This window comes from Wyeomyia smithii, chromosome 1, assembly GCF_029784165.1.
Source record: "Wyeomyia smithii strain HCP4-BCI-WySm-NY-G18 chromosome 1, ASM2978416v1, whole genome shotgun sequence".
Classification (NCBI taxonomy): Eukaryota; Metazoa; Arthropoda; class Insecta; order Diptera; family Culicidae; genus Wyeomyia; species Wyeomyia smithii.
The window spans coordinates 178830146-178843195 of NC_073694.1; the positions used below are offsets into that span (position 1 = coordinate 178830146).

Sequence of the window (13050 nt, forward strand, 5' to 3'; positions counted from 1 at the left end):
ATATAGGTGTCTTCAGAGAAGTTTTCTTATAGGGTAGATGATCCAATAGTTGTGGTAGCACCAATAGTTGCGGCATCGCTTTTAAATTCATCGTTTAAACTAATTAGAACCGAATTGCTTATGCTACATGTTGAAGAAATAATAGATTAAACATTAGTACATATGTTACTACAACAATATATACTGAAAATATCCAAATTACTGAAGAATACTGTATTTTTCAAAAACTTACCCGGAAGGCACCACTCACTACCCATTTTCTTATTTTGTCCACGATTGTTTTAAGATATGTGTGTGGTTTTAGTACGATTATTACTCATATAATTATTTTCCCAGATAACAGTTTATTATGGAAACTGTTGCACAGGTGAAGTTCGTTAATAGATGATCATATTATTTATAAATTACTTCCTCCACTATTGGATCACAGGATACACTATACTCTTATAGTTGCGGTATGTTTCGCAATTCTGATTTACGTTTATCAGAACATATGTATGTGGGACTACTTGTATATATTAGGGACAAGCAGGTACTAGGGGACATACATAAATGATGTAACTTATTACTATTCAATTTTTGAACCCCACCTTCCCCTGCCACCGTGTATTTACCGATACTTCATACATGATCGGCCACAAAAGCTATCGCTCTCACCCCTAAAATGCTGTATTCTGCATTCATGACCTCTTAATCGATGCTTACCCACTGCTTTTGGTCTTGTAATTCTTTTAACGAGCCTTTCACAGCTTCAGTCGCTCTTTTAGTAAACACTAACGTCAAAAATGTAAGCGCAAACATGGTACGAAGCATAGGTAATAGACTCTAACTTCCAGTGTTGAGAAGTCGCCATTTGTGAAAAAAAAATTCTTCTGAATATTTCAAAATGAGCGCCATTGGTCTTTCTCTTCAGACAATTTCAGCCCTTTTCAAATGTTAGTCTAAAGACATTTTATAAAAAGTATGCAAAATTTGTTTTATTTTAATAAAACTTACATACCCCCACTGAATTTTGCCAACATCTGACCAAATTGGCGCGAAATCCGTCTCTTAGTTAACTTCGTGCATTTTTGTATTTACTTGCAAACCGACTTGTCAACCTATTAAAAACAATATGATAAATAGTAAAACAATCAAAAACCACTTCAAGCGAGGCAAATACCTTCATTTAACCAAGCAAACACGAATGTTTTATATACCGCAACTACAGGAACACCCATTCACAACTATAGGAACTCTACCGCAACTATTGGAACAAAAGCGTGTAACTTATTTTAGTTAATTTAAACTCTCAAAGCGGGTTCAAAGTCAATTTTAAGGTGCAAAATTATCAAATAGAACCCATTTCAATAGAAAATAGTGAAACGGACCAGCTAGATTCGTTTTTCTTAGCCAAAACATGGCTAAACATGCATAACTCGTGCTTAGCTCCTCCACTATTGGGTCATTTACCCTATGCGATTTAAAATATTTTAAGATATCCGTAGAAAATGTTATTAAAAGACCTAAATTTTATATCTTGCAACTAGATGTTGTTGCTTTTATTTTGACTGAATACATTTTCAATTTTTCGACCTTCTCAGCTGCTACACGCTAGTTCGCCTCGAAATGCTGCTCGCTCCCAACTTTTTTTTGTCTTCCGTAAATTCCGCTTAACGATGGCCCCGTACTGTTCGCTCGGACGAAGCTCTGGGGCGCTGGCTGGGTTCTTTTCCTTGGGTACGAATTAGACATTGTTGACCGCATACCACTACAAATCCGACCAAAACAGCACGGAATCCGTGTGCTGCTACAGGAACGGCAGGAGCCGTTTTTGAGGCACTAAACACGTAAACTTCCTGGTTGATGGCGCCGGTTGTTACAAGAATGCTGTTCTTTTCACACAAACCAGATATTTTTTTGCGAATTTCAACAATTTAATGTTTTCAATATCTCTGCCCCTTCTCGTCGCCGTGTAGAATTCTTGTCCCGGAAGCTGGTTAAAGTCGGTCATCTATACAGTCAAATTTGGTCCTCGGTTTGGCCGTTGACAGTCCAGCTGTTCTCTTGACACGTTGCACCGTGGTGTGGGACACTCCGACATTATCTGCCACATAACGTTTGGATTCCTCGTGTATGTCCTATTCACCGCTCTGGGTATCTGTTAGATCGTCAGGATGCGGTTTCCTCCACTTCCAGGCTTCCAAACACTTTAATCACTTAAGACACCGTCGTTTGAGGCAAATTGAGCATTTTCGATTACTGATTATACGATAAAAGCGAACATTATTGGTGCGCGTGCAGAATTTTGAAACGCCGTTCCTTTTGCGTTGAGGCTATTTTGACAACTAAAAAGCGTGCGCCGAAAACAAAGTAGGCACATCATTATACACACCTGTGCCAACAAAATTAGGGGTTTTCATTTTTTTTTTCAAATCGATTATGGGAATAATTCTGCGTTGAAATTAAGCATTTTTTGTCGTTCCACGTCGATTTATTCGAAAAAAAATTCTTTCGAGATAACACTAGATCTCGAAGTTCCATGAATTTCTAAGACATTTGACATAAAAAAAATCGATATCGTGGATTTAATGAACTACTATCCGTGCATTTATTTCATCAATCAAAAAAGTGGAAATTTGACCGCTTTGAGGCAATACATAGTAATTATATCTGAAGTGCACTCAAGCTCGAAGAAAAGGTACACCTTTTGAGTGCTGAAGAAGAAATATTGTTAGTTTTTTTTTTTTTTTATATTCAGCTGATAACATGTTTACTAATCTACCGTGAAACGTCCTACGTCAACCATGCAGTCGTGTCTCGGATATCAACCTCGAAATTTGCGCGCAATCAGAGGAAATCTGCGCCATTACATAAATCTTACATCTTTCTGAACCAACAAAATATGCGAAACACCCGATGTTATTACTTGCTTCCTGCAGTCAATTTCTCTTTAAAAAGTGATAATATAGCCAGCATTTCAATGAATAAGCTTCATAAGGCAGTTCCAAATAATGCTAGAGAGTCAATAGCAATAGAAAGTAATAGTGTAAATAACACTTCTAGTGCATGTGCGGCTTCGAGCCGCAGCTAAGCCCTGTTCAAAAAGCGCAGCTCATAATTATTGAAACCTGCACGTTACTTAATTCTCATTGCAGTCCGAAATAGGCAAGAAAAAGGGTGACTTCGTCTTCCAAACGGCACACACCATAGAAATCGTAACTAAGCTATTTTTGGTAATCCAAAATGCTACGGCTAAATCGCCGGAAATCGTCATCAGTACCGAGTAAGTAAACTTTAGACACCACAAAGGAAATTTTCACCTATCTCTTGCTTCCATCAGATTCGAAGCAAACTTCGGCCAGCAGACGGTTGTGTTAACCTTCAAATGTGGCGGTCTGACGGATAACCCATACAGCCAGACTCGGGTCCAGCGCAAGGGCAACCGGATGGAGGTCATCGTGTAACAGCGGGCCACCGCAGGGGACGGAGCCGCTGTCAATCGCCCCGAACTGCTGACCGGACTGTTCGATTACCACGACGAGGATGGGATGGAGTTTGGTGTGCGCGGGTTGGAATTTGATTGAAAGGAGGGTAAAACCACCTCCTCGTCATTTGGAATTTTTGAAGCTCGGCAAAGAGTAAGCTTGCACCACAATATTAACTTGTTCGAAACCGGTAAATGGTTGTTTGCTTTGTGTTTAGGAAAATGCCTAATAATGAATGCATAATAGAATTTAAGAAAAGTATTTAGAATGTCGGTTGGAGGTAACAAACAGGCAATTGAAACAGGAAAGAGGTGGAATTTGAAATCAGGAATAAGAAGTTTAAAGTAAACTTAGTTGGTATGGGAAAGTGTTAAATACAATCAAAGAATCTACTCTAAATTATATGAAAAAGAAAGCTTGGGTAAACCCCCTCGTGAAAAGAAATCTCATTCATGCCAAAAATTAAATTTTAAACTAGGACTTATTTTTGATATTGATTTTATCGAATATTTTCAAACTAGTTTCTCGAACCGATAGCTAAACCATGAAACCATTAGAGGCGAAAATTTTTAAAGCTGGCGAGAAGTGCACTCAATTTTTCATGAACCTTGATCGATTTTGGCATTTTAACATATAAAACATTCATAGTGAAAAAAAAAATCGAAAAAAGAATGAATCAAAGCAAAAAAAAAAACATTAGTAAAAGAAAAACGCAGTCGAAACTCAAACCATATAGGTACAGTGAAATACACTTAACACTAGGTAGCTCTATTAGAAATTAATCGAAACGCATTTATCCGAATTACTATCGTAGTGAAATGTTAACTAAATTTAAGACACCGATTGTTCGGCTTTCTTGGAGCCAACTTGGAGCCAAGCCAAACCTGGGGGTAAATAAGCTATAAGGTATACCACAAATTGTTAGCGCTGATATTTAGAACACTAGAAGAAAAAAATGGTTGATACATTTACGCGGGTCTGTACTACTTGGTGTCGATTGTGTTTCTCTGTTCGGCTGATCATTTAAATCATTTAAAATTCCGAACGACTTGACGACAAATGGTACAGATCCAGCCACTAATACCTATTATTACTAATAATAATAATCGCAGTTGTGAAAAAAATTGATAAAACGTGAGAACTCAAAGACGCTTATTACATTGACAAGAATTAACCAAACAGTGATGAACAGACAAAAGCAGAAAATCATCGCCATGTAGAAAATAAGTAGCGAATTTAACCACAAAAAAATCAATTATTGAAGTTAAACCTTAAGCAAACACTACCAAATTGTTACAAGAAAAAAAAATTAACATAACCCTACTCTTTTACGTCCCCCGGACAAAGCCACGTAAAATACCTCTAGTGAAAAAGTGTTAATTTCGATGTTGTGACACAGAACAGCGCGCCGCATTTCCGTTTCATTTTCACCCCCTAGGAGCCTAGGAAGTGTGCGCCATGCCAAGCAAAGCCAAGCCAAAATCGGGACGGGATAACTTGAGAGGGGTAACAACATACATTTACTCATTGATACACACACACGGTACGGGTTCTTAAAAAGATATGTATAATCGTTTAGGAGTTTTCTGCGTGGATCTCGGTGCCAAACGACAGTTTTTTTGTTTGTTGTTTTGGGCAGCGCGTTCTAGATTCAAAACCGCATTTTGCGCCACGCTAACCGTCAGGCAGTCACTCGGTAATTTTTATCCGTTCGATGAATATTTAACAATTTTTCTATATAGATTTTTCTATTACACACTAACTGTAAGAAGATTGAAAAATAATAATTATAATAGAGTAGAGATAATTACAATTGAGATATATGCAATAAACAAATAGTAGTTGAAAAAAAAGTAGCCAATTCACCGGGAAGAGAATTAAAAAATTAAACAAAAATACACATGACGAAATAGTTAACAGAGCGGATCAAACTGGAGAGGGGGGTAAAAAGGAGAAAAATTGTGCCAAATTACACTACATTGAAGGCCTACCATCTGATGAAAACGATACGTTTAATTAATTTCCAACAAAGAGAGTATATACGTTATCTATTGTTGTATTCTATACATTGACCAATAGTGAAAATTCATTTGCTCACACCAATTTAACAATGATGTTCAACTAAACGAATTTGACACGAAAAATTGGCAATTTTTACATAAAAAAAAGGTTTCACTGTTCGAAACTGAAATTATCGTTATTTTTTTGAAAGATGGAAAAAACGTTGTTTCAAAATGAATTAAACATTTTCCTCTCACTAACACTGAAATGGCAACGAGCAATTTTTTCTATCTTGATAATCACAGAAACACATCAGCAGATTGTTTTCGTTTTTAACTATAAAACAAAACAAACACACAATTCGAAAATTCAATAATAGTAAACCAGACTAGCTATAATAGAAGAAAAAAATCTTGATTATACATACATATCTCATCCATTGAACAACCACAGAGTAATAAAATGAAGAACACTAGAGAAGCTAATTCGATCTAAAACCCTAAGCGGTCGTGTTTATTTTGGAGCATTCCAGACGGAAAAGAAATGACCGAAGTCCCCCTAGAAGATTGTTGAAGCGAAGACAGGAAACTCATCTCTTCCGGGATAGAAAGCACCAGCTGGGTGTAAAGCAATGGATGGATTTGTTCTCAGGAGACACACCCCGCAAGCCTAATCTGAACCGTGAGTGTAATTTAATCAAACATATTTTTGCTCGAGATGTTCTGGCATCCCTGTTCATACCAACATCACCACCCACCACCCCCATTCCAGAGGCTTCCCAAAAAGGATCAATAATTTGCCTAGACAGTCTTACCAGCAATCGCTAGCCCAGACTGCTCCCAGCGGATATTGCATACCCATTATGAGAACGTTTATTCTTATGTAATCTCATTGAAAAATATAATATATAATTTTTGCCGGCTTTTCCTTGCGATACACCACAGTGTACATCAGGAAAGCCCTAATAAGACAAACTTGAACGAAGATTTGCAATTTTACTGAGGATATTCATTAGACTGCTAGATTACGTTGATATTTTTTTGTTATGTTGTTCTGCATAAAAAGAGGGCGTGGTGATGGATTGCGAACACAAAACCAACGAATAAAAAAAAGGAAAAGGTTTTTCTTATATGCAGACGGAAGCACCGTCTGACAAACAGCTGGCGCTGGTGTATACATGATAATTTTATTTTGATTTGTCAAAATCACGGAAATCACGTAGAATTTAAGTTTCCTGGGGAATTCCGGCCCCGGACGTCCTAGGAAGGACGCGAACTCACTAAACGATGGATCGAAAAAAATCGAAAATCTTGTACACAAACCTTCCTGAACTCCCAAGAAAGTGAGATTAGTTTTTGTATGAAATAATTTAATAGGAAAGCAGGGAACGTTAATGATAAGGTATTCTGGACTCGTAGTGTATCGATACACGATTCACTCATACACTCTCAACTATAACCTGTTAGCTTTGATAGAGTGCAGTAATTGCATTGATAACGAAAGTATTTTTTCGCTGGTAAAAATGTAAGTTTGTGAGATAATGTTTCTATTTTCAGAAAATTCTATGACTCTATGTGTGGTACCGGGATGCCGGAACGTTCGGTCATCGAAATCCGAGCTCGAATTCTGTAAACATATTCCATAAATTCTCTTTCCACCGATTCCCGAGAGATGCGGCCATTCGGAAGAAATGGCTCCGATTTTTCGGACAGGATCTAAGCACCAACACGAATAATATGTACATTTGCTGGCCTCATTTTAGCCCGGATTGTTTTGTGTATATCGTTGGCTTGGAAGTACAATATCGTCGAGAATTGATTCCCAAAGGTAAATTTCAAAGGAGCTTAGAACCAGTACTCAAAATAGTTTATTTTTAGTTGTTCCTACTATCAGAAAGGCCGAAAATAAGAAGCCCTCGAGACAGCATAACTGGAAAGCCTTGATCGACATCAAACAACAGCTGAATCATAACAAAAAAAAAACGTATCAGTTTCGTTCTTCTATTGGGACGCACCTTGAGTATTCGGAAAGATGCTAACGAAGAACCTAGTGATACAGTCGTTTCTGATAGCTTTTTGTTAGCGATCAAGTAATCCACGATTCAGGAGAGTTGGTGGTCAAGCTCTACGCATAGCAATCACTGTACTGTTTGATGAAAATAATATAACTTTCATTCCACTATTAGCATTCAAACTAAGAAGACGTACTTTGCAATAGGTTATGGGCCCAGAGGTCATAACCAGAAGATTTTTTTTTTCATAAAGAAGGGTCTCGAAGTAGTAGAAAAATTTTCAAGAGCAAAAAAATAAATTCTTGCAATGGATTCTTGCAATTTTGGATTCAAGAACGGTTCGTGCAGCCGGTGGAAGCAGTGTGGCTCTATCAATAAAAAAAGCTGAAAGGGAACATTCATAAATGACGTAGCATTCGAGGGGGGAGGAGGGGGTTTGCAGTTTTGTGACGAAAGGCGACGAGGTGGAGGGTGAGGGGTCAAGCCAAGCTACGTATCAAATATGAAATTAAGAAAAAAATTGGATTTTTTCTAATTGTTCTTTTTTATCACTGTTTTGTATGTTTTGGGTTGTTTTTATTACTTCCTTGTCTTTTGTTTTTCATTTATGACACAAAGTATGATTTTGATGATTTTTTTATTTTAAGGCGACAGACCGATTATCGATCCAGTGCCGAATCCAGAATACGTCGCCATGTCTCTCGGTCTTGGGCTGCTATCCTCCAATCGCCCCTAACACCTATTTCGCGTGCATCTTCGTCGACAGCACACATCCAACGAGTGCGGGGTCTACCCCGAAGTCGACGACCTCTATCGGGATTCCTGCTAAATATAGCCTTCGCTTGACGCTCATCCGGCATTCTCGCTACAGCCTACTGAAGCCTGTCGTGTTTTACCCGCTTGAGTATATCCGCCGATTTGTATGTCTGGTACACTTCATGGTTCATGAGTCTGCGCCAAACACCATTTTCTAGTTTGCCGCCAAGGATTGAACGCAAAAACCTACGTTCAAAAACACCAAGAGCTCGCCGATTAGCCTCTTTCAGCGTCCATGATTCATGGCCGTAGAGAGCCACCGGAAGAATCAGTGTTTTATAGAGTGCAAGTTTAGTATGGATTTGCAGACTGCGGGACCTTAGCTGGTTACGTAGTCCGTAAAAGGCCCTGTTTGCGGCTGCTATCCGCCTCTTTATCTCACGGCCAACCTCGTTGTCACATGTCACTAATGTTCCCAGGTAAATAAATTCGTCGACTACTTCAAATGTTTCCCCATCTAGCACCACCACAGCACCAACCTCCGACGGACTACCACGCACTCTGCCAGCCAACATGTATTTCGTTTTGGCAGAGTTTATGACAAGCCCTTATCTCTCAGCTTCCCTCCTGAGGTCCGAAGGCCTCTTCCACAGCTCTACGGTTAATACCAATGATGTCGATATCGTCCGCAAAACCGATAAGCATGTGCGACTTCGTAATGATGGTGCCGCTTCTCTGCACACCAGCCCTCCGTATAGCACCTTCCAATGCGATGTTGAACAATAAGTTCGACAGCCCGTCACCCTGCTTCAAACCATCTAACGTCATGAACGAGTCCGATATCTCACCGGATATCCTGACGCTTGATGTAGAACCTTCAAGGGTGGCACGTATCAGCCTAATCAGCTTTGTTGGGAAGCCACGTTCAATCATAATCTGCCATAACTCATTTCTCTTGACTGAATCGTACGCTGTCCTGAAGTCTATGAACAGATGGTGCGTCTGCAAGTTGTATTCTCGAAATTTATCGAGGATTTGTCGCAAGGTAAACATTGGTACTCGCCAACAAAGGTCTCCTGCAACGGCCTCAGTCTGTGGAACAGGATGCGGGAGAGAATTTTTTACACGGTATTGAGAAGAGTTATGCCCCGATAATTGCTACAGTCCAGGCGATGGCCTTTTTTGTAGATCGGGCATATGAGACCCTCCAACCAGTCCGAGGGCAATTCTTCATCAGACCACACTCTCAGCATGATCCGATGCATGGCACGATACAGCTGTTCGCTCCCGACTTTGAAGAGTTCGGCGGGAATGCCGTCCTTCCCGGCTGCCTTGCAGTTTCTCAGCTCTTTCACTGCTTTCTTCACCTCGTCCATAGATGGTGGATCCACAGCTTGACCATCATTCTCAATAGTCATCCTGCTCCTTTCGAATCCACTGTTTCCCTCACCGTTCAACAGCACACTGAAGTGTTCCTTCCAACGCCTGGCCACCTCTGTTTTATCGGTTATCAGGTTCCCCTCCCTATCGTTGCACATGACAGGGGCTGACACGTTTCGATTCCTGATTCCGTTGACCTTCTTGTAGAAGCTTCTCGCATCGTACCTGGAGAATCAACCTTCCGCCTCCGCAAGAATACACAAAGTATGTTTTTGATAATAAAATTTGCAAAAAAAAATTATCATGTGGGGTAGGGGAGGGGGGTTACGTAATTATCTAGAGGGGGGTCCTGATTTTGTGACGAAATGCTACGATGGGGGAGGGGGGTGTCAAAAAAACCCTCAAAAAAGCTACGTCATTTATGGATGTTCCCAAAGGGCGTGACAATTATGTTTCGTGGACGTTCGCCTTGGAAATGACGTTGATTCGGGAAGGCTTAGAGCGCTGTAATACCGAAAGAAGGAGAAGTCGTGGATGAAGACACTGACCTGAAGGCGCTGTCCCCGATCTGCCTGAGCCTCGAGAAGACAAATTACAGCCTGGTGATGAACGCGAAAAATGCGCAAGAAGCCTGGAACAAGCGGACGGAATCTATCGTCGATCCGGCTCGAAAATTACGACAGCACGGAAGCGTATCTGGATGCATTGGTATCAACCAGCCATAAGCTCATGGAAGTCAAGTTTCCAGTGGCTGACGAGTGGCTTGCTTCTATGCTTTTTATAGGATTGTCAAAGTACTATGCACCGATGGTAATGGGTTTGGAAGCGTCTGGACAGGCTTTGAAAGCGGATGCCGTAAAGGCCAAAATCTTGCAGGACGTGAAGGCCAAGTATGGACCGCGTAGCAGTAGTGACGGAGCTGAAGGAGCTGAACAGATGGTGCGTCTGCAAGCTAAACAGCAAAGACGTCGAAGGGGATGGAGGTTTGAAAAAGCAGAAGGATGAAGCGTGCTACAACTGCATCAAGGTGGGTCATGCAGCAAATTATCCGGAAAAAACGGATACATCCAAAGGTAAGAAAGGACGAGCAATGTGTGCTGTTTTGGCGGTTGGCAACGTCGACCAAGATGAATGGTACTTTTATTCTGGTGCTACTACTCACATGGCCAGGCCTGGATCAAACTTCCAAGCGAAGCAGAAGGCCTCGTATCAAGTTGGAACAGCAAACAAAAACTGCATGACAGCCCAGGTAAAAGGTATCGTGAACCTAGATTGCCTCGAAGGAGCAGTGAACGTGCAAGACGTACTGGAAGTTTCAGAGCTGGCGGCAAATCCGTTATCAGTGAGTAAAATCTGCAGCAAAGGTTTCACGATGGTCTTCACAGCGGACAACTGTAAGGTGCTCACCGAAGACGGAAAGGTTTTTGCCTCCGGTACGGCTGAAAGTGGCTTATATCGACTGAACCGGCGGGTGCAGAAGGCATACGTATGCGGTGAACTCGAGATGTGGCATAGGAGATTCGGTCACCTAAATGTACAGAATCTGAAGCGATTGCAGCAAATGATAAACGAAATTTCGATAAAAAAAAATCGGAAAATTGGAATGCATTGCATGTCTACAAGGTAAGCATGCTCGTGACGAATTCTCCAATAGTGATTTGAGGGCCAAGGAGCGTTTGGAGCTGGTCCATACAGATCTTTGCGGACCGTTTGAAGTGCCATCTATTGAAGGAAGTCGATATTTCGCAAGTTTCATTGATGATGCTACGCGGAAGGTGTTCATATATACCCTGAAATCGAAAGATCAGGCTTTGGAGGCGTACAAAGACTTTAAAGCAATGGCTGAACGGCAATCTGGCTGCAAGTTAAAGGTTTTACGCAATGACAACGGGCGAGAATATGTGAATGATCGATTCGAGGCGAATTTGAAGCGGGACGGAATAAGGCATCAAAAATCCTTTCCGTATACACCTGAGCAAAACGGCGTTGCGGAGCGCATGAATCGGACCATTCTCGAGAAGGTGAGGTGCATGTTGAATGATGCCAACTTGCCGAAAAAGTTCTGGACGGAAGCGGTGAACACGGCGGTATACCTGATTATTTGTAGTCCAACAAGGTCCCTGGATGGTAAGACGCCAGAAGAGGCGTGGTCAGAAAAGAAACCCTACGTTTGCCACTTGAAGATATTTGGATCCGTAGCCATGATACACGTGCCGAAGCAAAAGAGAAAGAAGCTGGACTTAAAATCGACGAAGTGTGTCTTCGTTGGTTATGCTGAGGATACGAAAGGTTACAGATTGTACAATCCGGAGACTAATGAAGTCGTTATTAGCCGTGATGTTAGGATCGTGAACGGCCGACGTGGCAACACCTGAGCTGGCAGAACCAGTTGAATTTCTGGAGATCGAATTTTTCGAAACGGCAGTCGATGAAGCGTGTGATTATTGGCAGACTGCAGTACGACCAGAAGATGAAGCAACTGGCAGTCAACCGGAAGCAGGTGATGGAGCGAATTTGAAGATGCGGACGACGAAATCGCGAGCGGTACAAAGCCCGCTTAATCATTAAGGGTTGTTCGCAGCGGCCGGGTATCGACTACGAAGAGGTGTGCGCACCGGTGGTCCGGTATTCGACAATAAGATTCCTGATGGCATTGGCGACGAAGTTCGACCTTGAGATGGAACAAATGGACGCGGTCTCAGCTTTCCTGCGATGAAAGCTCAAGGATCAGATCGACTTGAACTGTCCTACAGTACGGTCGCATTTTACCAACAGCTCGAGGTTAAGTCTTAGACTACCGAGAGATATTGAAATTTAGTTTTTCGCTTTCAACAGGCAATCTTCTTGAAAGACTACCTGTTGAAACGCAAAGTAATAAATTTGTTTTTAACGTTAACGAGTGTTTAGTGAGTAAATTTGGTTTGAGATATTTCTACTTAAATTCTATAGTGAAGTGAAAGTGTAGTGAAGTTTTCCAGTTATGCCTGGAAAAAATAAAAAAGCTCGCTTTGATGCGGCTTCAAGGAAACGTGAGGCATCTCCTCCAAGTGACACTGAAATTTCGACTAACAGGTATGATATTCTTTCTTCCGTTGGGGATCAAGAAATCCAAACTTCTCATACTGAGCATAAAGCCGTTATGAAGAAGGTTAAAGTTCCACCTATTGTGGTATTTGTAGCAAATTTTAACGCATTTCGATCAGAGCTTTCATCGTTTCTGTCGGAAGTGAAAGTTAATTTTCAAATTGGCCGCCAAGGCGAAATTTGTATTTTGGCCGAATCTCTTGATGGTCATAAACATCTTTTACAGTATTTGACTGAAAAGATGTATAAATTTTATTCTTTTGATGCCAAAAACGAGAGACCGTTTAAGGCTGTTTTGAAAGGTCTTTCAAATGACCAAACTATTGGGGAAATTAAAGAATGTTTGTCAGA

The 13050-nt window shown here is 40.9% G+C and overlaps 1 protein-coding gene across 3 annotated transcripts in view; it reads left to right on the forward strand.

Moving 5' to 3' along the window:
- LOC129727145 (unconventional myosin-Ib) overlaps nucleotides 1-5971 on the forward strand; it is a 29768-nt gene extending 23797 nt beyond the window's left edge. For all 3 annotated transcript variants that reach the window (XM_055684661.1, XM_055684655.1, XM_055684668.1), the window contains 2 exons: nucleotides 3138-3265; nucleotides 3323-5971. In XM_055684661.1, coding sequence (XP_055540636.1) covers nucleotides 3138-3265; nucleotides 3323-3446 — 252 coding nt within the window. In that variant the 3' untranslated portion in view covers nucleotides 3447-5971. The remainder of the gene's footprint in view (nucleotides 1-3137; nucleotides 3266-3322) is intronic.
- The last annotated feature ends 7079 nt before the right edge of the window (nucleotides 5972-13050 follow it).